Source organism: Lontra canadensis, unplaced genomic scaffold (genome assembly GCF_010015895.1).
Source record: "Lontra canadensis isolate GAN:19392208 unplaced genomic scaffold, GSC_riverotter_1.0 scaffold121, whole genome shotgun sequence".
Lineage (NCBI taxonomy): Eukaryota > Metazoa > Chordata > Mammalia > Carnivora > Mustelidae > Lontra > Lontra canadensis.
Genome location: NW_022631115.1, coordinates 3,617,386 through 3,642,343, shown reverse-complemented (window position 1 = coordinate 3,642,343; position 24,958 = coordinate 3,617,386). Strand labels below are relative to the sequence as shown.

At 34.9% G+C, this 24,958-nt stretch overlaps 1 protein-coding gene across 4 annotated transcripts in view; it reads right to left on the bottom strand.

Moving 5' to 3' along the window:
* Positions 1 to 24,958, bottom strand: part of SNTG1 (syntrophin gamma 1) — an 890,620-nt gene that overhangs the window by 91,427 nt on the left and 774,235 nt on the right. For all 4 annotated transcript variants that reach the window (XM_032841184.1, XM_032841181.1, XM_032841185.1 and 1 more), the window contains 2 exons: positions 5,689 to 5,805; positions 4,508 to 4,579 (listed from right to left, as the gene is read on the bottom strand). In XM_032841184.1, the coding sequence (XP_032697075.1) occupies positions 4,508 to 4,579; positions 5,689 to 5,805 (189 nt within the window). The remainder of the gene's footprint in view (positions 1 to 4,507; positions 4,580 to 5,688; positions 5,806 to 24,958) is intronic.

Sequence of the window (24,958 nt, the reverse complement as noted above, 5' to 3'; positions counted from 1 at the left end):
TGCCAGATGGGTAAGACCTCTTATACTGGAGGAGCTGGCCTGGCCTTAGACATGAGTGAGGACAGCCATCTCTAGAACTGGGCTGCCAGTGGATTTACAAAGCTGACAGCCTTTGTAAGTAGGAAAGAGGACTATCAATTAAGATTAAGGAGGAGAAATATTTATTAACTTTGGAGGAAAGAGAGGAGATTTAACCTAGGTTTTGGTAGATTAGACAAGAGGACAGAATTCTGTGAGACAGAATTAAAGGCTTTCTTGAGGTGCAAGCTCAGAATTCAACACATGGTGAGTTTTTTTCCAGCTGCATTCAGCTACACTGTGGTCTTAGAGTGAGAACTCAGGCAATCATTTTGCCCAAGAGTCAGATAAACCCGAGCGGTTAAGAGAGGACAGGCCTTACAGGCCTGTGGCTGTCATGAGGGTAATTACCACTGCAGGCCTCCATGCAGTCTTCTCCTCTGCCCCTCTTCTGACCCTGCACCTCTCCAGCCCACTGCCCATGTCTTGTTGGAATGGGTCATCTCTATCCCAGGTTCTTGGTGGCAGCTCGGGAGCATCCCTCCACCCCATCCCTCCCATCCTGTCTCATGGTACAGTTAGAAGACTATTTTAAAGATGGCAAACTCAGTGACTTCTCAGGCTTGAAATTCTTAGGGGGCTCCTTTGTTCTTCAGATAAGTTTTATATTCCTTTTTATTGTCTTTTAACAGCTTCCCCTCCCCCCACGCAAGCAGCAGCATTAGCTTCCATACCCAAATTACAGACATATGGAATGTTTTTTAGTTGTTTAAATGACACATATTTCTTTGTACACCTGGAAAAGTTTACCCATTACTTCCTATATGCACAATGCCCACTTCTTCTCCCACTCACCAAACTCTAACTCTAAATAAAAGACATCATCTGAACCCTTTAATAATCATTTATCTTTCAAGTTTATTTAAGGCCTCCTCCAAAATGGCCCTTCAAATTCCTTGGTCATCTAGGCTTTTTGGGAGCTCAGCTCTCCTCTCCAGATGCATGGGATCCCTAATACCTAGTTAGGTGGTTGGCACATAGAAAGTACTTCATGAACATTTGTAGTATGAATTAATTCATAAAAATACATTCACATATCGATTAATGAATTGCCAACCTTTAGAGCATCCCATGCTTTGTTAGCTCCACTGAACAGAAGAAATTGAAGGTCAAAGTGCTGACTAAATTTACAAAGGGTAATGTATTTAGTAACAGAGTTGTCATTTTTTGTCAAGAGTCTTGTTCTGAAAATTTTGTTTTCTCATCACCTGGCTGGCTTTCTCATTTTCATTTCTGTCTAACTTATCAATGCTCTTCCTGAAAGAGAAAGAGGTAATATAGTATATTTAAGAGCACAGATTTCTAAGACAGACTGCAAGATTCAGATCCTTACTTCTGGCATTTACTAGCTATTGTGACCTTGAACTATTTACTTAAACTCTCTTTGCCTTCATTTCCATTTATGTGAAATGGGAAAAATAATTGCTTCATAGTGGTGTTGCAAAGATTAAGTAAATTATTATGTCAAGAAACTGAGAACAATACCTGGCACTTATGTGTTAGCTTTATATAATGGGTAACTATTATTACTTCATTTTTCTAAGTACTGGTATAGCTTCCTATTAGAAGAGAGGGAGAGGGTTTTCTCTATTAATGGTACCAGGCCAGATGTTCTGTTGTCCAGATTATTAAACTTGCCTTTAAATTTGCCTTATCCGAGAGATACCTTTCTGGAGACTGAAGTCTACAATCCATACATCTGCACAGGACTGTTCCCTCATGGCAGTAGATGGCTGGGTTACAGAAGACCCCCTTCAGAATTGCTTCCCAGACCCAACTCTCTGAGTCTGGATGCGCTAAACCAATCATCCTCCAGGCACTGATCCGAATGCAGGAAAACCATCCATTTAACATTGAGTCTTATGTTCACTCTATTCTTGTGCTATATCACATTTCCATTTGGGAAAAAGAATCCTCAGCAGACAATTTTGTGTGCCAAATGTAAATTCATGAAGCACAGAAAATTAGTGTTGTATTGATTAATGGTAGGAGAGCTTTCTTATTTACATATCACAAGTAAGAGTAAAGTTATATTCTATTGAGCGTCTAAAAATATTTATCTCCAGACCTCACTAACTTACGTAAAAAATTTTCCCAAAGCAACTAATGAGCTAATAGGAAATTATATAGGAAAAGATAAATGAGAAGTGCTATTTGATTTTAATTTGGGCAGAGAACAAATGCACGGGCACTTGCAGATATTTGTAATGGTGGTATAAATTGGTATGACTTTTCTAAGAAGGAATTTAGATACCTAAACCTAACATCGTGAATATGTTGAAATATTTTCCACCCAGGATTTCCAAAACTCAGAATTTAGATTAAAAGAAATAACTAGAAAGTTACATAAAGTCTGTGGGGAAACATCAATTCTTTGCTATCGACTTTTTGCATATGTGCCTTCATGTTAACTTAATGTTATGTCTGCCACCCTACTAATGTGTAAGTTCAGTGAAAGAAGGGACTTTTTCTGCTTTTTGTTCCCCCAGCCATATAATAAGCACTTAGAAGATTACCTGGTGTATGTCAAATATTCAACCACTATCTATTATATAAATTAGTCACTGTTGTGATGTCTGATAGAACAAATGAGAAAGCACCTAAACGGGTAAATAAATATGGCCAAATGATGGTATACATTACATCTACCAAAATGTCAAGGTTTTGTGGTTTTGTTTTTGTTTTTTTTAAGTATATTGACATAAAAAAAAACTCTACATTTTTACATAAGAAAAGATTACAAACCATATAATCTTAACATTGTAAAAAAAAAAAATTAAGAGAAATGAAGTAGTGAGTGGTTACATGGAGCCACACATAATTCTTATTCTCTCCTTTAAAACTGTCCTTATTTCAAGTAATACCATAAACTGAATTATTTTTAAATGCTCAATCCGCCTTTTTTTTTTTTTTTAATTTAAGAGAGGCTTATAAAGACCATATAGCTACTTGGAAAATGATTAGGAAATAATTTAAATCTAAATAAGAATATAGAAATGCATCCTGGATTACTACTATGAAAAAGTTACATTAGTGTAGGGCTAAGGAATTGACAAAACTGACTTGTTAGAGTAGTGAGTTTTGGTTTACTTTTTCCTTTATCTTTTCTTTCTCCCCTTCTTTCCCTCTCTCCTCCCTGTCCCCCTCCCTTCCTTCCTTTCTCTCCCACTTTCTTCCTTCTTCCCCCTCTCTCTTTAATTCTTTCTTCTGAATTCCACCAGTTTTTGGCTAAAAATTTTAATTAGAATCTCATTCAATTAGATTAAATTATAATTCCATTAGCTGTTTTGGTATTTATTTAAAAAAACGAGTTGAGCATGTTCTCCTTTTCTTCAGACACTTCTACACCTTTTAGGAGTTGCCAGGGCCTTCTTTACTAAAAATCAACTCAAGTATGTCAGAGTTGTTCTTCCTCCATCTACCCCAAAGTAGAACCAGAACCATACACAGTAATCAGCAAACAATGACCTTTATTTTTATTTAGCTCTTGTGCTACTATGAATGTTAGCTTTAATCTAGGATTATTTTGTAGGGAAGAAAAATTATAAACATTTCTGAGGTAATAATATTTTTTTGTTTCTCAGCCTTCAGATACTTTTGATACATTTCATTTATGTTGTAAATATTCCAGCATTTTCTACTGAATCTTTAACTAGAAGAAAATAATCAACATAAAATGCAGGGAACTTAGTTCTTCTTGGCTACACAAACAAGGTCAACCTTAACAAGAATTTAATTATCATCTTCCAAGCTTATAGACCTCAGAGTAAAAACTGAATGCAGATTATTATTTAGGTTTTATAAATTATTCCCAGTTTGCTTCTTAAAAATGGCTACAGAAACCATTTAGAATTTTACAGAATTCTTGATGACTTCCCATCCCAATTATCTTGTGTATTGCCAGAACTTTAATTACTTTAACTGATTTATGACAATTATATATTCTTTGGTGTACTCAGAAGTACCTAACTCTGACATTAAAAAAAAAAAAAACGTAACCTAACTCTGAGGTTTTAAAAAAAAATGATCTTTCTTTGCACATGCCTTTATATTTTCTGCATTTTCTAATTCATCTTTTCTAAGACTTTTTTTCTGTTTTATTTAAAAAAAGAAAAACAAACAAAACAAAACAAATATGGTAAAAATTGAAGTTTAAATTAATACTATTTTCAGTTGAATTTCTCCCTCAATGAACTAAGCTTTCTGTTCCTCTCCCCAGATGGAGAGACTACAGAATCTTCTTAGTAATTACTTAAACTGATATGAGGGTGCTTATATAATTCTTTGCATTCTATTCATTATATATTTTTTTCTTTTATCTTTATCTTTTATATCCTTGCATCATTTGTTTTCATGAACTACTTATGAGCACAGAACCATTGGTAAGGAAAAGCCATGAAAATTTTCACTACCTATTTATTGTTCATACCTTGAGAATCTTGCACATAATCTCATAAACTGAAAATGTTTTCTCTGCTCGGGTCCAGTCCCATGTTGTCACCTTTAAAAGATGAGAAACTTTTATGTCATTTGTTTTAGAAAGGTAACCCTGATTTCCCTCTTTATTTTATTTATATATTATGGTACACAAGGAAACTTTCCTATATGTACTATATATCTCAGTTGTGGAGCTATTTTTATAGAGGTCCATGTGTGGTATTTTGGTTTCCTCTCTTCTAAGTTTATCACCATTTCTCTTCCTTTGTCAGCAAGTGTTTTATGTTCTATGTAACAATCTTCATTTGCCCAATGTACTTACATATTTTAAATAATGTGTATATTATCTACATATAAATACTAAGTTTTTATATTCCACACACATAGTAATTTTGCCACCAGTTACATACAAAGTAGAATACTAGATGTCAATGCTGGCTTTACTTTTTTAAAAAGACATCTTTATATCAGGAAGTCATTTCAGGTTGTGAAGGCCTTATAACATTTTGAAGACACCAAACACCACAGTGAAGTCGTTTCACTTTTTTATGTTTAAAACATGTATTTGTCTAGTCATAAGAAATTTTTCAGAGTAGGAATATAGTAAAATATATAAATATTAATGGCTTTTTTCCAGCCTTCTGGGTCCTTTGAACTTAGTGTAGACATAGTCCTTCAAAATAGCAACAGGTCAGACTTGATGTTTCCAAGACCCTATGTAGTATCAGACTGGTAAGTGAGTGGTCTGGCATTTGATATTTATATTCAATAAATATTTATGGAGAATCTACTACTGTGTGAGGTAAATGTTTCCAGAAGAAAGACCTTAGGTCCAATAGGTACCCATACATATTTAGTACAAAGACCGATGACTAGAAAATAGGATATCAAAATGCTATATTTTTTAATTTAGATAGACCTGTATCACATAGACAAACATGTTTTGAAGGTCATAAATTCCTGGACAGTAATGCCTTTCAGGGTTATAAAATAAATATTTAATGCTAGAACATATATTTTTAGGAAGATATTTTCAGAACATTTGGACTGTTTTCCATTTTTTTCTGTATTTTATTTTTAAAATATGTTGGTAATATGGTATTTACTATTATTAACTTGATGTCATTCTGTAATGATAATATGGATAAAAAAACACTGGATGAAGACACTTACTGGAGGTGCCAGAAACTTGTAAAGACATGATCCCCTCAGGGCTAGAAATGTCGGTGAGTACACACAGTCTTGTAAAGGGTCTTGCTCCCGTGCTTCACACCAGCCCATGTAGACTATCTACAAGAAAATTGAACATGATTAACAGTAAATAAAAGAAATGTCTCATTACAGATATGTACTTTTCATACCTTGAATATTTTAATTCTCTCATAAAATTATCAAAGTAATACATGAAAAAAATGCATTAGACAGATACACTTTCCAATAAGTGAATGTAAACCACTCCTAAGAGTTTGTTTCCATCAGCACTTATCAAGTGTTTGCTTGTTTTGTGATCCAACTTGGCATAAATTATATTTCCCACTCTCCACCATTCCTACTATAAAAATGTTTCTTTGTAACAAAATTTATTGACTTATCCTATCAGTTTCCCAATTAGTGGCATTTTACTATGAGGATGTGCTCCCAGGATAAAATATTTAAGTGGGTAAAGGAGATGAGTCAAAGACAAGTACCTTGTGTCACTACCACTGTTGTGGCATACTACACCTTCCCTCTAACTGACAGGATGAGATGATAACTTTCTTGTTTTAATCATAAATCTAATATGAATATAGTTTATTCAAACATTATTCATATATTAAATGGCAATGACAACAGCACTTTTGTCTCTAGACCTTAAATATTGATGGGTCAATTTCCAAAATGAAATCATCTGAGATAAGACACTCCTCTTTCAATCATTTGATTGTTGTGAAGCTCAAATATATACATAAGCATTTATTCAATGAGTTTTATATTCCTGACAATATATTCATATGTCATTTATCTCTTACTATAACTCTATGTAATAGAAGTATCTGGGAGGATATATTTCCTACCTCATGTAACCTACTTTGATTTTGTGGTTGCTCTTAGACTTTTGTTCTTAGACTTTTGTTCTTATTGTTGTTTTGAAATCTGTTATGACTAATGGGGTATTAATGCACATGACGCAAGTAGAGCTGGGCTTAGTATCTTGTGCTTCTGCCATTACTATGAGAAAAGCATACCCAAGGTATGTGGTATCAACCAGAGCCAGAACTACCTCCTGGACAAAGTTTAGTCAAGTCTAGGCTACTGGCTAATTCAAAACAACCAGTTCACTTGCAGAGAGAAATAAAACACAGATAAATAGACTTCCCATGTTCCTGGGTTAGAAGAATTATTTAAAAAAAAATAATCATAATATCCAAATTGACCTAGGGATGCAATACCATTCCTATCAAAATCTCAATGGCATGCCTTATAGAAATAGAAAAATTATCTTAAAATTCATATGGTACCACAAAAGACCCTGAGTAGCCAAAGCAATATTGAGCAAGAAGAACAAAGCTAGAAGCATTGCACTTTTTTTTTTAATTTTTTTTTTAATTTTATTTTTTATAAACATATATTTTTTTTCCCCAGGGGTACAGGTCTGTGAATCGCCAGGTTTACACACTTCACCGCACTCACCATAGCACATACCCTCCCCAATGTCCATAATAACCCCACCCCCCCTCTCCTAACACCCCTCCCCCCAGCAACCCTCAGTTTGTTTTGTGAGATTAAGAGTCACCTATGGTTTATCTCCCTCCCAATCCCATCTTGCTTCATTTACACTTTCTGATTTCAAAAAATATTACAAAGCAATAGTAACCAAAACATAAGATATGGGCCTTAAAGGAGATATGTAGAATGAAACAGAAGTGAGAGCCCAGAAATAAATCTGTGCATTCAAGGTTAACTGATCTTTGACAAAGATGCAAGAATGAGCAATGAGGAATGGATATTCACTTGAATAAATAGACTGGGAAAACTGGATAATCACATTCAGATAAATGAAATTGGATCCTTATCTCACCATATACAGAAATGAATTAACTCAACTCAACTCAAAATGAATTAAAAACTTAAATGTAGGCCCTAAAACCATAAACCACAAGAAATGCAATTTTAAAACATTATGCATTTCCTGTGTATATCTCCCAAACTGGTTACAATTAAAAAGACAGGAAGTGACAAATTTTCATGAGGACATGTAGCAATGTAAAAGCTCATATAAAACTAGTAGGAATTTGATTCTTCACCTCCAATATCAACTCAACACAAATGTGTATACATATGCACTGAAGCACATGTATAAGAATATTCATGTAGCAGGGTGCCTGGGTGGCTCAGTCAGTTAAGCATCTATGTTTGGCTCAGGTGTTGATCCCAGAGTCCTAGGATCAAGCCCCATGCTGGGCTCCTTGCTCAGTGGAGTCTGCTTCTCCCTCTGCCCTTCCCTCTGCTGGTGCTCGCTCGCTCTCTCTGTCAAATAATAAATAAAATCTTAAAAAAAAAAAAAAAGACTACTCATCTAGCAATATTCTTCCTAGTTCCAACTATGTACCAGATAGTTCAAGGTATTAAAATGTGTACCTTAAAAATATTTTATAGATTAAAAATAGCAGTAAATTGTGGCATAATAAAGCAATAGTATAAAGCAAGGAAAATTAGTAAATTATAGTTAAATGGAAAAACATAAATGAATCTCGCAGAACATAATGTTAATTGAAAGAAGTAGATATGGAATAATAAATACACACAAACATATATAATTTGATTCAAATAAACTTGTTTTGGAATGCATTTCTGGTTGGGAAAAAAGTGCTGTCATAAAACAAGACAATTACTACCACAACTGTCAGAATAATGGTTACTTTAGAAGACAGCAAACCCATTGTGATTGGGGAGAAAGCAGCATGGGGAAAAAATGTGAGTTACTACCAAACTACTTTTCTTGACATGGATTATAGCTGTGTAGGGGTGTGGCTTTTGAATAATCAAGAGGCACATCTGTGTCTTATGAATTTTCTTTACATACATTATGTTTTGTTAAACCCTGTTTATAATAGCATGCAATGTGTGTTTTTAATAATATTTTTATAACAATCTCATATAATAGAGCTTTGTTAGTTTTATGGGGATAAAAGTATTTTGACAAATACTGTTAAATTGCAGTCATTCTTGGGCCACTGCAAAGAGATGAAATTTTAGTTATTACAAACGATTTAGTCATTGTATCACTTCACAATTAGGTCAGAATCTTTCATTTTAACTCAATTTGATAAAACTTATAGTTTATGTTTATGACTCCTTTGTACTGGCAAGAGAAAAAAGAATTAGTGGTATACATAATTATGAGAAGGAAATATTTAAGTTTCTGTAACATTGTGAAATTTCAGTTCATTGCCTCTTCCTGCCTCTATAATTTCCTGGAAGCTGAAATATTAAGAACAAAATACTGTATTTTTCAAGTAATATCACTGAATACAATTTTATTATTTTGAACTGAGTGTGTAGCTTTGGGGATGCATTGATGATGTAACTAATAAAAATGGGATTATCAGATCTGTTTGGGATATTTCTTCATGTTTGTTCTCCAGGCCAAGGATTGCCCTTATCTTCTTTTGGTCTAAAACAAGGAAAAGAGGTTTTCTCAATTGTGCAGAGATGTCAAAAGACACACTTTGGTTTTTATCATTATCAGGACCCTTGTGAAATAATTATATGTTTGAGGAGATCAAGCCATTTTTAGTAAATTCTTCCCATGCATGTCACTGTGAATGATAATTCTTTTTAAAAAACTATCATTTAATCTTAAAAAAATATTAAAAACCAAATGGGCCATATAGACATAAGAGTATTTCAAGTGGGATATTTTAGAAATAAGGATAATTAAAAGGAAATGGTTTCTCTTGCATATGAAGTGACAAGAGGACTTCCAAAATGTATAATTTTAAGATAAATATTTCAGAAGCTTGCCTATTTTTCAGCTTTATTGAAGTATAAATGGACAAATGAAATTATAAGATATTTAAAGTTGTACATTTTGATGATTTGGTGAACATATATATTATGGAAGGATTACATCTAGCTAACACATCCATCAACCATACATACATATGTATGTATTTTATTTATATAGATAAAAACATTTAAGTTCTACTCTTAGCAAATTTCAGTTATGTTATTATGCCATATCCTCAGACTTTATTCATCTTATAGGTGAAAGTTTACACCTTTATACCAACCTCTCCTCATTTTCTCCAGCCCCTGGCAACCACTTTTCTACTCTCTACTTCTGAGTTTAATTTTTATGTTTTGTTTTGTTTTTTTTCTATTTCACGTATGGGTAACACTATGAAATATTTGTCTTTCTCTGTGCGGCTTATTTCAATTGACATGATGCCCTCAAGATACATCCATGTTGTCACAAACAACAGGATTTCCTCCTTTCTCAAGGATTAATATAAAATATATCTCACTTCCCTTTACCCTGTCTGGCTTGTTTCAATTAACAGATAATTCCTTTATCCATTCATTTGTTGATGTATATCTGTTTCCATATCTTGGCTGTTGTGAATAATGCTACAATGAAAATGGAAGAGAAAATATCTCTTTGAGGCCCAGTTTCCCTTTCCTTTGGGTATATAGTCAAGAGTGGGATTGCTAGATCATATGGTAGACCTATTTTTAATTATTTTCAGGAAGCTCCATACTGTTTTCCACAGTTGGCAGTACAAGTTAACATTCCCACTAAAAGTGGACAATTTTTGCCTTTTCTCCACTTTTCCACTAACTCTTTTTATCTCTTATATTTTTGATGATAGCCATTCTAACAGGTGTTAAGGTAATATCTCACTGTGGTTTTGATTTGTATAAACTTGCTTATTTTAAATGACATGTGTAATTATCTGAAAACACAACTGATATTTAAAGCCTGCACTGCATAGCAACATTTTATTTGTTACTTTAAAATTTATTTTAGTTTACATTATTATTTTGCCTCTTTTAAATAAACTTTAATTTTTTAGAGCAGTTCAACATAATTGAGTGGAAGGTAGAGATTTCCCCATAGACCTCTTGCCCCCATACATACACTGCCTGTGTGTCTCTCCCACTATCAACATCCCCCAGCAGAGTGATACATTGTTACAATTGATGAACTCACATTGATACATCATTATCACCCAGAGTCCATAGTTTACATTATGGTTCATTCTTGGTGTTGCATATTCTATAGGTTTAACAAATGTATAATTACATGTATCCATCATTATAGTAACATACAGAATCATTTCACGGCCTTTAAAATCCTGTGTGCTCTGCTGATTCATCCCTCCCTCCCCAAGCCTTAGAAACCATTGACTTTTTTTTTAACTGTATACATAATTTTACCTTTTCTAAAATGTCATATCTTAGGATCATAGACTATGTAGCCTTTTTAGATTGATTTTCTTCATTTTTTAATATACATTTATGGTTTCTCCATATCCTTTCATGGTTTCATAGATTGTTTCTTTTTAGTGCTGAGTGATACTCCATTCTTGGATATACTAGTTAATTATCCATTCACTTATAGATAGCCATAATGGTTGCTTTCAAGTTTTGGGAATTATGAACAAAAGTGCTAAAAATATCAGTGTGCAAGTTTTTGTCCGGGCATGTCTTAAACTCATTTAGGTATATACCAATGAGTGTGATTGATGAAACGTATGACAAAAGTATAGTTAGTTTTGTAAGAAACCACAAAACTATCTTCCAAAGTGGTTATACCATTTTTCATTCTCACCAGCAATGCATGAGAGTTTTCTTCCATGGGGTGCCTGGGTGGCTCAGTGGGTTAAGCCTCTGCCTTTGGCTCAGATCATGATCTCAGGATCCTGGGATTGAGCCCCACATCGGGCTCTCTGATTGGTGGGGAGCCTGTTTTCCCCTCTCTCTCTCTGCCTCCTTCTCTGCCTGCTTGTGATATCTCTCTCTCTCTCTCAAATAAATAAAATCTTAAAAAAAAAAAAAAGATTGTCTCTTCTTCTCCCTCTACCCCTCCCCCATGCACGCACACACTCACTCTCTCTCTTTTTCTCTTTCAAATAAATAAATCAATAAATCTTAAAAAAAAAAAAAACTAGCCAGAGATGAACCTCAATTTTTTTGTAAAAGGATTACCTCCTGAGATTAGCAATTAGATAAAAGGAATATAAAATGGGAGACCACTAATCTGACTAAATCTGAGACCATAGCTCATATTCAGAGCCGGATAGGAATTCTTTTTAGGCCTTCTCCCTTAAACAACTTGAAGATGATATAGTTGGGTGGGTGGGTGGATTAATTTATATTGCTAATTAAGTTGCAACCTAGTTCTTTGAGGATTTGAAATCAACAGTCCTTATCTTCAAAATGTTTGAAAAACTAGAAATATAACTCTAGAAGCAGTTCGAAGTTCACCAGTTCCTTCATCTCAATCTCCAAACTTTCCCTGTTTACCTTAAAAGATTTATAACTTGCATTATTCTCTGTGCCTGAGATATACATGTTAAAGTACAAACTTCAGAAAGGTCATTCTTACCAGTAAAGAAACAAAAGAAAAAAAGATCACTTAAACTTAGTTTTAGATATTTATAGCAGCATTGTCAGCAATAGCCAAATTATGGAAAAAGCCCAAACATCCATCGCTTGATAAGTGGATAAGGAAGATGTGATATGTATACACACACACACACATACACACACACACACACACACAGGGAGATATTACTCAGTCACCAAAAAGAATTAAATCTTACCATTTGTGGTGGATGGAACTAGAGTGTATTGTACTGAGTGAAATATGTCAGACAAGGAAAGACAAATACCATATGATTTCACTCATATGAAGAATTTAAGAAACAAAACAGATGAACATGGGGGGAGGGGAAAAAGAGAGGGAAGCACACCATAAGAGACTTTTAAAGATAGAGAATACACTGTGGGTTGATTGAGGGGAAATGAGTGGGAGATGTGCTAACTGGGTGATGGGTATTAAGGAGGACTCTTGTAATGATCATTGTTATATGTAAGTGATGAATCATTAAATTTATACTTGAAACCAATATCACCATATATGTTAACTAACTAGAATTTAAATAAAAACCTGAAAAAAAAAAAACACTTAGCTTTAGCCATTGAAACAGGCAGCTTCATTTAACAGGAAAACAACCTAGAAACAACTTCTATTATAACTAGTAAAATGGAAGCTGTTAAGGTCTCTGTTCATATCTGTGTGATATGTTTAATGTTTAATGTGTCAGTGCAGATGTGTGTTATTTTTTACCTCTGGTTCATATTATTAAAATTAATTTGTAAAAGATCTCTATTTAATTGATTTAAACAAATAAGCACTTACATGAATTAAGTATTCATAAAAGTCTCAAACTTAGTAGAAACTAACCCAAATGTTTTTCAGGTTCACATGATTTGAGACAATCTTTGGCAAATAGAAGCTAATTTAAATTTGTTTTAGTTAACATAAGCATGTCTTCAGAGTACCAACATTAAATACACTGCAGACATGCAGTTCCACCTAGGTTTACTAATCAAATAAGGTTCTGTTATTTTTTAAAAATCATTTTTATTAACATATAATGTATTATTAGCCCCAGGGGTACAGGTCTGTGAGTCGTCAGGCTTACACATTTCACAGCACTCACCATAGCACATACCCTTGCCAATGTCCATAACCCAACCACCCTTTCCCTACACCCCCACCTCACAGCAACCCTCAGTTTATTTTGTGAGATAGAGTCTCTTATGGTTTGTCTCCCTCCCGATTCCATCTTGTTTCATTTTTTCCTTCCATATTCCCCAACCCCCCCGCCCTGCCTCTCAAATTCCTCATATCAGAGAAATCATATGATAATTATCTTTCTCTGACTGACTTAATTGGCTCAGCATACTACTCTCTACTTCCATTCGCATCATTGAAAATGGCAAGACTTCATTTCTTTTGATGACTGCATAGTATCTCATTATTATATTCCATATACTATATATATAGTATCTGTATATAGATATATATAGATAGATAGATAGATACAATGAAATTGTATCCATTCAATTCTTCTTTATCCATTTAAATTCTTTCTTTATCCATTGAAATCCATTCAATTCTTCTTCTTTATCCAATTATCCAATTCTTCTTTATCCATTCATCTGTTGATGGACATCTAGGTTCTTTCCATAGTTTGGCTATTGTGGACATTGCTGTTGTAAACATTCGGGTGCACATGCCCCTTTAGATCCCTACATTTGTATCTTAGGGTAAATACCCAGTAATGCAATTGCTGGGTCATATGGTAGCTCTATTTTCAACATTTTGAGGAACCTCCATGCTGTTTTCCTGAGTGGCTGCACCATCTTGCATTCCCACCAAGCATGTAGGAGGGTTTCCATTTTTCCTCCTCCTCGCCAAAATCTGTCATTTCTTGACTTGTTACTTTTAGTCATTCTGACTGGTGTGAGGTGGTATCTTACTGTGGTTTTGATTTGTATTTCCCTGATGCCAAGTGACCTGGAACACTTTTCCATATGTCTGTTGGCCATCTGGATGTCCTCTTTGCAGAAGTGTCTGTTCATATCTTCTGCCCATTTCTTAATCAGATTCTTTGTTCTTTGTGTGTTGAGTTTGATAAATTCTTTATAGATTTTGGATACTAGCCCTTTATCCGATATGTCATTTGCGAATATCTTCTCCTATTCTGTCAGTTGTCTTTTGGTTTTGTTAACTGTTTCCTTGGCTGTGCAAAAGCTTTTGATCTGGTAAAGTCCCGATAGTTCATTTTTGTCCTTGTTTCCCTTGACTTTGGCAATGTTTCTAGGAAGAAGTTGCTGTGGCTGAAGTCAAAGAGATGGCTGCCTGTGTTCTGCTCAAGGATTTTGATGGATTCCTTTCTCACATTGAGGTCCTTCTTCCCTTTTGAGTCTATTTTTGTGTGTGGTGTAAGGAAATGGTCCAGTTTCATACTTTGGCATGTGGCTGTTCAATTTTCCCAACACTGTTGAAGAGACTGTCTTTTTTCCATTGGACGTTCTTTCCTGCTTTGGCAAAAATTAGTTGACCATAGTGTTGAAGGTCGATTTCTGGGCTCTCTATTCTGTTCCATTGATCTATGTGTCTGTTTTTGTACCAGTACCATACTGTCTGGATGATTACAGCTTTGTACTAGAGCTTGAAGTCTGGAATTGCAATGCCACCAACTTTGGCTTTCTTTTTCAACATTCCTCTGGCTATTTGGGATCTTTTCTGGTTCCATATAAATTTTAGGATTGTTTGTTCCATTTCTTTGAAAAAAAAAAGAATGGTATTTTGATACCACATCAAAATAGGGATTGCAAATAATGTGTAGATTGCTTTAGGTAGCACAAACATTTTCACAATATTTGTTCTTTCAATCCATGAGCACGGAACATTTTTCCATTTCTTTGTGTCTTCCTCAATTTCTTTCATAAGTACTTTATAGTTCTCTGAGTACTGATTCTTTGCCTCTTTGGTTAGGTTTATTCCAAATATCTTATGGTTTTGGAAGCAATTGAAATGGGATGAACCTCTAAATTTCTCTTTCTTCTGTCTTGCTGTTGGTGTATAGGAATGCAAGTGATTTCTGTGCATTGATTTTATATCCTGACACTTTACTGAATTCATGTATGAATTCTAGCAGATTTGGAGTGGAGTCTCTTGGGTTTTACACATAAAGTATCATATCATCTGCAAAGAGTGAGAGTTTGACTTCTTTTTTGCCAATTCAGATGCCTTTATTTCTTTTTGTTGTCTGATTGCCAAGGCTAGGACTTCTAGTAATATATTGAATAGCAGTGGTGATAGTGGACATCCCTGTCATGTTCCTGACCTTAAGGGGAAAGCTCTTAGTTTTTGTTTTGTTTTGTTTTTTTTTTTTTTTTTCCCATTGAGAATCATATTTGCTGTGGGTTTTTCATAGATGGCTTTGATGATATTGAGGTATGTACCCTGTATCGCTACACTTTGAAGAGTTTTGATCAACAAAGGTTGCTGTACTTTGTCAAATGCTTTTTCAACATCTATTGAGAGTATCATATGGTTCTTGTTCTTTCTTTTATTACTGTATTGTATCACATTGATTTGCAGATGTTGAACCAACCTTGCAGCCCAGGAATGAATACCACTTGGTCATGGTGAATAATCCTTTTAACGTACTGTTGGATTCTGTTATTTCTGTCAAAATATTTGTCAATAATAAAAATACCTTGGAATAAAGGCTGACTTTGTCTAATTTCTCATAAAATTTTTGTGGATATTCTAAACATAATTGCTAATGAAAGTAAATTAAATAGAGATAAGTAGGAAAAAATATTTTTAGGTGAACTTTTTAAGTAGTTACTCATTGGGGTAACCTGAAACCTTAAAGTTTTGGTAAGTTAAGTAATAAGTTAAATTCATTGACTATTCAGATAATTTCAAATAGGATAAAATAGTGAAACATAAATTACCAAGCACAGGCCTATCCACTTTTGGTTTCCTTTTATAGAGGAACTAAGGATATTTGAGTCTATCAGTAAACATATTTTATACTATGCTGAAAAATTTTCTATTAAAAAAAGCATATGTTTCCAGAAATCATAGAAAGCATTTATACTTTCACAGAATGCTAATGTAAAAAATAGTTCACAATTGTTTATTTCTTAGTCAAGTTTCCTAAGAGTTGAGAATTCTGATTAATTTATGTGATTAAAGCTACCATAAATAACAAGGGAAGCATCTTTACAGCAAGAAAAGTAGGATGTGTGCTTTTGGTAAAAGAAAGTATGAGGGATGGAAATACTTTCTTGTTTAAGAAAAAGAAAGTAATTTTGTGCTAAATCGAGGTTGGTTATTTAAAGAGGGGGAAAGTAGGATAAAATATGAATGTAAAAAAAGAAAGTTGTAGAGTGTTTGTGGAAAAGGAATTTTGAAGTATTTTAATATGTGGTCCAACTGGCTAAAACTAAAATGAAGTTATTTTAAAATGAGTTTTAATATTAAAAGTAAACTGGTGCCAATTAACCCCAAGATGGTGGCAGAGTAAGAGGACTCTAGGCTTGTCTCATCCCATGAACACAACTAGGTAACAATTAAATCCTCTTAAATACCCCAGAAATCAACTTGAAGGCTGACAGAATAAATACCACAACTAAAGAGTAAGAGGAGGCCACATCAAAGAAGCTAGGAGGTGCAAAGATGAGGCTTAGGGGAGAAACAGATTGCAGCTGCTACAAAAGAAGGAAGCACAATCTCAGAAAATGGCAAAAGAGAGAGGAACACACAAGGGAATGCACAAGGAGAATGTTTCCCAAAACCATTGGCTTAGAAAACAAAAGGGCCTGAATTTCATGAGTTCTTGCATCCAGTGTGGTTTAAAGTCTATAATTTTAAAGGTCAGTGGGTTTGGCTGATGCCTGAGGACATTCCTTACTCCTGGAGAGAAGACTGACAACCCGGGAAACAGACAGCATGGAAACAATGATCTGAAGAATACCTGGGTCCACAGTGGGGTGATTATTCACTTTTCTTGGAGATAGTCCCAAGGAGGAAGCATTCTCATATATACCTCTCTGGAAAAAGGGGAGCTGGCCAGTGGCATTTCCCTACCCTGCCACTCAGCACAAACACAGAGCCACCAGCAGGAGGCAGCACAGTTACAAGTCTGCCTAACTTGCCTACACAAACCCCACCCCCTATGCTCTGGCTGGACTGCTCTTCTCAGTCAAGCTTACCTCTGTCCCAGCATGGTGGACCCCTCCCACAGAAGATCAGCACAAGCCTCTGCCCCTATCACATCTCTCAACCAGAGACTTCTGCAGGGCACTAATTCTCACGGTTAGGTTGTCAGGTCTCATTTCACAAGCAGACCACAGCATGCCTAGTTAACTCACCACATTTAGTCCAGGAACCAAATACTGTGCACAGCAGGCAAGGAGAGCCTCTGCAGACAACTGACCTGAAGAATAGAGCAGCCGAAACACAACAACAGAGCGAATGTACCACACACTGGAGACACTCACTGAAGCAATAGATCCTGAGTACTATATGAACTCTTTTTCATAAGGCCATTGCTTTCAGGACATAACTGGCTTTTCTAACACAGAGAAGAAGGCAGAGACTTAGATAAAATGACAAGATGGAGGAATTTATCCCAAATGAAACAATAAGATAAGGCCATAGTCAGAGATCTAACTGGAATAAATATAAGTAACATGCCTGATGGAGAATTGAAAGCAACAATCATAAGGATACTCACTGGGTTTGAGAAAAGAATAGAAGACACCAGGGAGATCCCACTATAGAGATAAATGAGTTAAAAAAGAATCAATCAGAGATGAAGAATGCAATAAATGAGATAGAAATCAGGCTTGATGCAACAAACAACAGGCTGGAAAAAGCAGAAGAATGAATTAGTGACATAGTAGACAAAGTAATGGAAAATAATGAAGCTGGACAAAAGAGAGAAAGAACAATTATGCAACACAGGAATAGACTGAGGGAAATCAGTGACTCCATCAAATATAATAGACTTCATATCATGGGAGTTCCAGAAAAAGGGAGAGAAAAGGGGGTAAAAAATTTATTTAAAGAAATAACAGCAGAAAATGTCCCTAATCTTGGGAAGGAAACAGAAATACAGAGATCCAGGAGACACACAGAACTCTCATGGGGGGAACAAAAAAGCAGGCCAACATCATAAGACATACTGTAATTAAATTGGCAAAATAAATGGCAAGAAAAAAATCTTAAAAGCCGCAAGACAAAGGAAGCCCTTAACTTACAAGGGAAAATCCATAGGCTAGATGGAGATTTCTCAACACAATCCTGACAAGCCAGGAGGGAGTGGAAAAAATATATTCAAGGTGAAGAATGGGAAAATTTGCCACCAAGAATACTCTATCCAGCAACGCTATCATTCTGAATAGGAGAGATAAAGAGTTTCCCAGATAAAGACTAAAGGAATTTATGACCATTAAACCAGCCCCATAAGAAATAGTAAAGGGGTATCTTTGAGTGGAAAAGTGAGACCAAAAGTGACAAAGACACGAAAAGAACAAAGAAAACTTGAGAAACAATGATGAAACCAGTAATAAAGTGGTAATAAATACATATTTATCAATAATTACTTTGAATGTAAATGGACTAAATGCTCCAATCAAAAGACATAGGGTGTCAGAATGAATTAAGAAAACAAGACCATCTATATGCTGCTTACAAGACACTCATTTTCAACCTAAAATATCCCTTGAGATTGAAAGTGAGAAGGTGGGGAAACATTAACTTGTGCATTTTTAGGAATTATTTGCTTTTTTCCCCTGTTATCTTATCTCATTGGTTAATATATAGTTCTCTATAGTAATCTGTTATCATATTATGTATTTCTTCTATTATCTGTCAAACTGCTTTCTCTTCCACTTTTCAATTTGGTTAAGTCCTCTCTCTCTCTCTCTTTTTTTCTTAGTTAATGCAGTTGAAACATTGCCAGTTTTGTTTTTGTCTTGTTTTGAAAAACTGGTCATTAATTTCAATGTTATATTATTATTTATTATGGCCTCTTTTATTTATTTCTGATTTTTCCTTGTTATTTTCTTCCTCTACTAAGTTTCAGCTAAACTTTTTCTTTTTCTAGTTCCTTGAGGTGTAATGTTAAGTTCTTTATTTGAAATATTTGTCTTAATACAAGCATTTATAACATAAACTTCACTAATGTCTGCTTCTGCTGCATCCTGTAGGTTTTGGAATATTGTGCTTTTCTTTTGTTTCAAGACATATTTTGATTTGCCATTTGATTTCTTATTTGGTCCATTGCTTGTGCAGTATGTGCTAATATTTACATATTAAATATTTAACATTTACATTGTATATTTTCCAGCTTTGTTTTATTGTTGATCTTTAGTTTTGTACCACTGTAGTTGGAAAATGCGCTTGTATGATTTCAGTCTTCTTAAATTTATAACATTTGTTATATCTCTTTTTATGTGATTTAACCAGGCGATTCTTCTATGTGTACTTGGAGAAAATGTATATTCTATTTTTCTTGTATGGAATATTATATATATATATATATATATATATATATATATCTTTTAGAACCATGTATTCTGGAGCAATACTTATTTCATGTGAAGAAATCTTATTAAAAAAAAACTTTAAATGAGAGTACTTGTTTAAAATTAAGCATATCAGAGGGGAGGTGGGGGGGAATGGCCACTTTATCATGGTGAGCACTGAAGATGATCTATAGTATTGTTAAATCAGTATATTGTACACCTGAGACTCATATAACATTGTATGTTAACTATACTGGAATTAAAATTTAAAAAAATTAATAAAAGTACACTGGCTAACCAAATTAGAATTTGGTTTTTCTCCATTTATTCTTTAAAGAATAAAGTTTTCTTAGATTATTGGTCTGCTGTCAAAATATTGTAAACAAAGGTTTTTCTTAATCTTTAATGCAATCTCCCTAGAAAAACAAGGTCAGGTCTTTGATTACATGCAGAAAAAAAAAACGAACCTGAATCTTTTCAATACTAAAAAAGCTAAGGCTTTTTACAACTATTTAACTTTCTTTATTTGCTTGTGAAGTGTTTAATTGTCACTTTGGCTAAATAGGTAACTAAGTATTGTTTCACAGTGACCTACTCCTATTGGACCAAGTGTGCAAACCTTTTGCTATTTTTGACAAACTTCACCCAAATCAAATTCTAAAGTCTTTCCCAACTTGAAGTAACCACCACCCTCCAACCACCACCACCCAGTGGGTCCCTGGGCCATCTCAAAGGATTTGTTCTCTCGCCTTATAAAAAGGGAGATGCGAAACTAAGTAGGCTTATTTGGCATATTAACTTAACATGTTAAGCATTGTGAAATAGGTAATTCTAAGCCTTTTTTTACTACATTTGTGTGGATATATGTTATTAATACAAGTGTCACAGTAATTAAAAGAAATTCCTGACGTTTGCTATATCCTAATGTAATAAGAACACTTGTCATTGTAGTTACTATCTTAAAATGTATTTCACAAAGATAACCAAATTTCCTTGTCAGTTGTATTGGAGTGAATTCTCATTAGATCTTTAACCATGCCACTCTCAAGTCTTTTGTCATTTACAGACAGTTACTGTTTTATTCTGATGCTTTCACAAAAAGTGCTCCTGTGAAAGTATTTCATCTTTAAGAAGATTCAAGGAAATGGCTTTTGACAAATAGTATTTTCAGGTAATTTTAAAATCATAAAACTTAACTAGGTAAAAATTTCCACATCTAGTGAAAAACTGGATTTAAGTAGAAAAAGAATCAATAACGCCAGGCTGAATTAACTGAGGAAGATGATCATAATTTTTATGACCTCATGTTTAAAGCATTTGTGGTTCTTTAATGAGTTTTTTCCCAGATTTTAGGAAACTTTTTTTTTAATTTTCTCTTACACTACAATTTTATGAGACATATCTTTATGAATAAAGGTAAAATACTTCTTTTTCCCCACCTGTTCCCTCCAGAATCAGAAACGTATAGTGAGTATTCTTATTTATTAAATAGAGTTATTTATAAAAGTTCAATAAGAATATATTATCCTTGTAAGAGAACACAATTGAAACATTGGTCACATTACCAAAGTTTTGGAATATCATATTTGAGAGAGATGTGTCTATATTCAGATATGACCAGACAGTTTTAAAGAACTAAGATTGACTTTTCAGAGCAAATAAAGCCCCTTGGAGAAAAGTGACCTGGTAATTTCCTTACATGGTTCCAGAAAAGTGGTCTTAAAAAGAGCATCATTTAACACATAAAAAATCTTTTAGAAATTTCCTTTATCTCTAACCGCCCCCCAAATATGTGTTGGCAATCATCCCCCAAGCATATGGCTCGCATGCCTACCTCTGCAAGGTCTCAGGACTAAGGTTTTATTAGATGGTAATAAATTACTTTTTCCCAATAGCTAGCCCCCTGGAGGTCCTGGAAACCTTGCTTCCCAAATTTCTTAGAGACTTAAACTATCCCTGCACATGACCCCTGTAACCATTCCTCAGAACAATGTACTGCTTAAAATACAACTTATGAGAAATTATACTAGTTACCAAGCATGCTTAGATATAGCCTTAAGAAAAATATGTACTGACAACAGGCCTCTGGGGTAGAGGATGATACATGTCCTTGAAGCCGAGCAGCTGGGGAGGCTTGGCTCGCTCGGGGCAGAACGCCGCCTGCTTCATTTTTCCATTCTCTCCCCTTCCCCAGAGAGCACTAGCCCTTTAGTTTAAGCTTGCTCACTGTAGGTCATGTACCACATGACCAGACATGTTTTGCCTTCTTCTTATGTATCTGCGAGACTCATGGTCAATGTGTAATCTACTCCAGCTTTTTTGTTGGTTGTTACTCACTTTCTAATAAATATGAGATGAAGGAGTTATTCGGCATGACAGTCTTTTCTACTGTTGGGCCCTATTTCCATTCTCTTACGGCTGACTTGCTTGTGCCTCATTCTTCTCCCATGTTCTGTCAGGAGGCGGCAGACCCCAGTGCAGCTCTTTCTGCCTATGGGTCCTGTCTCTGCACTTTAATAAAACTATCTTTTTGCATAAAAGATGTCTCACAAATCCTTTTTTTGGTCATTGGCTTCAAACTAATGTCTTTCCTACTTTAGTTACCATTGTCCTTGGAACTATAAATGCCTAGATAGCTGGTGCATAGCCAGACAATGTCTCTTAGTTATCTGTGACCCTAACTTTCCACCAACAAAGACACTTCACTGGTTGACTTCCCTGGATTGAGATCACTTAGTTAGAAAGGAATTACCAAGAGGCTTTTGTGATTTAGGATTCATTTCCTTTGTGACTACACTTCCCTGATTAAGAATAAATGTAAATGAGAATATGATCAGAAATCTCTTCTTAATTCTTAAAGATATTACAGAATCTTCTAAGACAACAGCTGCCCCACAAAGATCCTTAGGCTTTCTGTCCAAACTTTTTTTAATAATTAGATTATCTTTGATTATCTTTCAGCTGAACAATAAGGTTTCTATGTTGTGGCCAACACCACTTTCTGCACCTGAATTAACATTTCTGGAGTGGTTGAAACTCTCTCTAGTTACATAAAATCTCTAAGCAAGCCTCTTGGCTTCAAAAGGAATGTGCCCCTTAACCAGCCAACCTGGAATTTCCAAGTCAGTGCTAGAAGGTTTGGTGATAGACGTGGGACCAAGAGAGACTGCCAGCTGCTTTGGGGATAATGAGAAATACAGTCACGGTACCCATGAACCACTTTTTGAGTTAACTGTCTTTCTTACCAATTCTGAGGGCTGTGAAAATGATGACTAAAACAAAACAATATTAGCACAGGGCTTTGAGATGATCTCCAATGCATATAACCTCGACAAAATATAAATTTAAGAGGGGGAAATGCCTGAAATCCTGTCCTTCTATCTCTCCTGTTACTCAAATGTGGCTCTATGTTTCTGGTCACTATTTATTCTCCCTTTTTCTGACATGGGGCACGACTCCTGGGAAAGGTTCTTCCCAGCACTGAGGACAAATATAGACAGAAATATTCAACCAAAATGGACTACTTGATGCTTTGATACCTTCAAAAAAAAAATTATCAGAATCAAAAGGAGGAAATAAAAAATTAATAAAAGAAACCTCATTTAAAATGGAGTTAGGAAACCATGAAAGGAGAGCTCTCATGCACATACCACTCATCTCAATCCATATGACCAGTAAGTAGAAGGAGGATTTCCATGTTTCAATAACAACCACAACCTCAAACTCTCACTCTCCTCCAAGTGACCTTGTTTAACACATCCCTCCCCAGTTTCCTCTGGCTCCTAATAAAAGCTATCCTTCTTTCTGTGTTAAGGGACTTGCCTATGATTTGCTATCCTTTGCTTGTCCCAAATTGTAATTTCCCTGCTATTCTTGAATAAACTCATCTTTGTTTAATTAAATTGCCATTTGTACTATTTAATGTTAAAACATGTATCCCCGGGGCGCCTGGGTGGCTCAGTGGGTTAAAGCCTCTGCCTTCAGCTCAGGTCATGATCCCAGAGTCCTGGGATTGAGCCTCACATCAGGCTCTCTGCTCCGCAGGGAGCCTGCTTCCTCTTCTCCCTCTGCCTGCCTCTCTGACTACTTGTGATCTCTGTCTCTCAAATTAAAAAAAATGCATCCCCAACTTTTTAGGGGGGTAAATGGAAAGGAAGGTATTTAAGAAGATATAATATAGTAGGTAACAACATACTCATTATGAATAATAAAGAGGCAAATGGTATATTTTTGTAGCAAAATAATTATAGCACACTAAATCTTTTATATTTATTAACATAGGTTCCCAAATTTGCCTCCGACTTCTCAACCAAAGTGAAGATGGATTATATGCTCATCTGATCTCCCTGTTTTAGAGTGGTCCTTATTCCATCATCACCAGTATCATCTGGGAACTTGTTAGAAATACAAATTCTCATGTCTTATCCCAGATCTCCCGAATCAGAAATCTTAGGGTTGGGGTCCAGCATTCTATGTGTTAACAAACTCTTTATCTGATGTGAAAGCCATCTCAACTCTGGACATATTTATCTCTAAGTCAGGGAGTAGACCCAACAGCTGGTAAGTCTGTATTATTGAGAACAGTGCTTATTACTTATAACAGAAGAAACCACGATGAAAGCATTCTAGTACTTGAAAGAGAGAAAAAAAACAATATGGGTTCTTGATTAACAGGTATTTCCAAATAGAAAGCTTGTTTAAAATCAATTCTACTTCCTGGGACCACTGAATAAAATAAGCAAAATTTTAAAAGGAGGATAAAAGCATTTTAGAAGGTATTGGCACATTACCATAGCACAAAGACCTAAGCAACCCACCTTTTAGTGAAAAGGAAAACTCAGGGATGTGAGTCACCTTCAGTTGCCATTTTCCCCTGGCCTTTGTCTATTGTAAACCAACTGCTGAGGGGCCAACATACTAAGTTTCCCCAGAGTCAAAGGTTAAAGCAGCACATCTTGGATTTCAGCCTTCCAAGAAAAGAAGTCAGCAGATTACAACAACATAAGAGTAAAAATAAATGACCATAAAGACTAGAGCCTAGTTCATAAACACTCAGTCCTGATTGAGATAAGATAAACTACATCTTTTTAATATTATTTTGCCAGAAATAAAAGTAAACCCTCTCTAGAGAAAGATAACCTTAGGTAGAACCTCAAATGTCTATAGGATTTACATACAATGTCTGCTTTTAAACCAATATTTAGGAGCAGTAAAAGGAGACAAAAATAAATACAGTTTAGAAAACTAGGAGGTGAGATAAGCAATAGGGGAAATACACGTAAGAGATTCAGAAATACACGTAAGAGATTAAATTCTGGGAATTTAAAATTGCTAT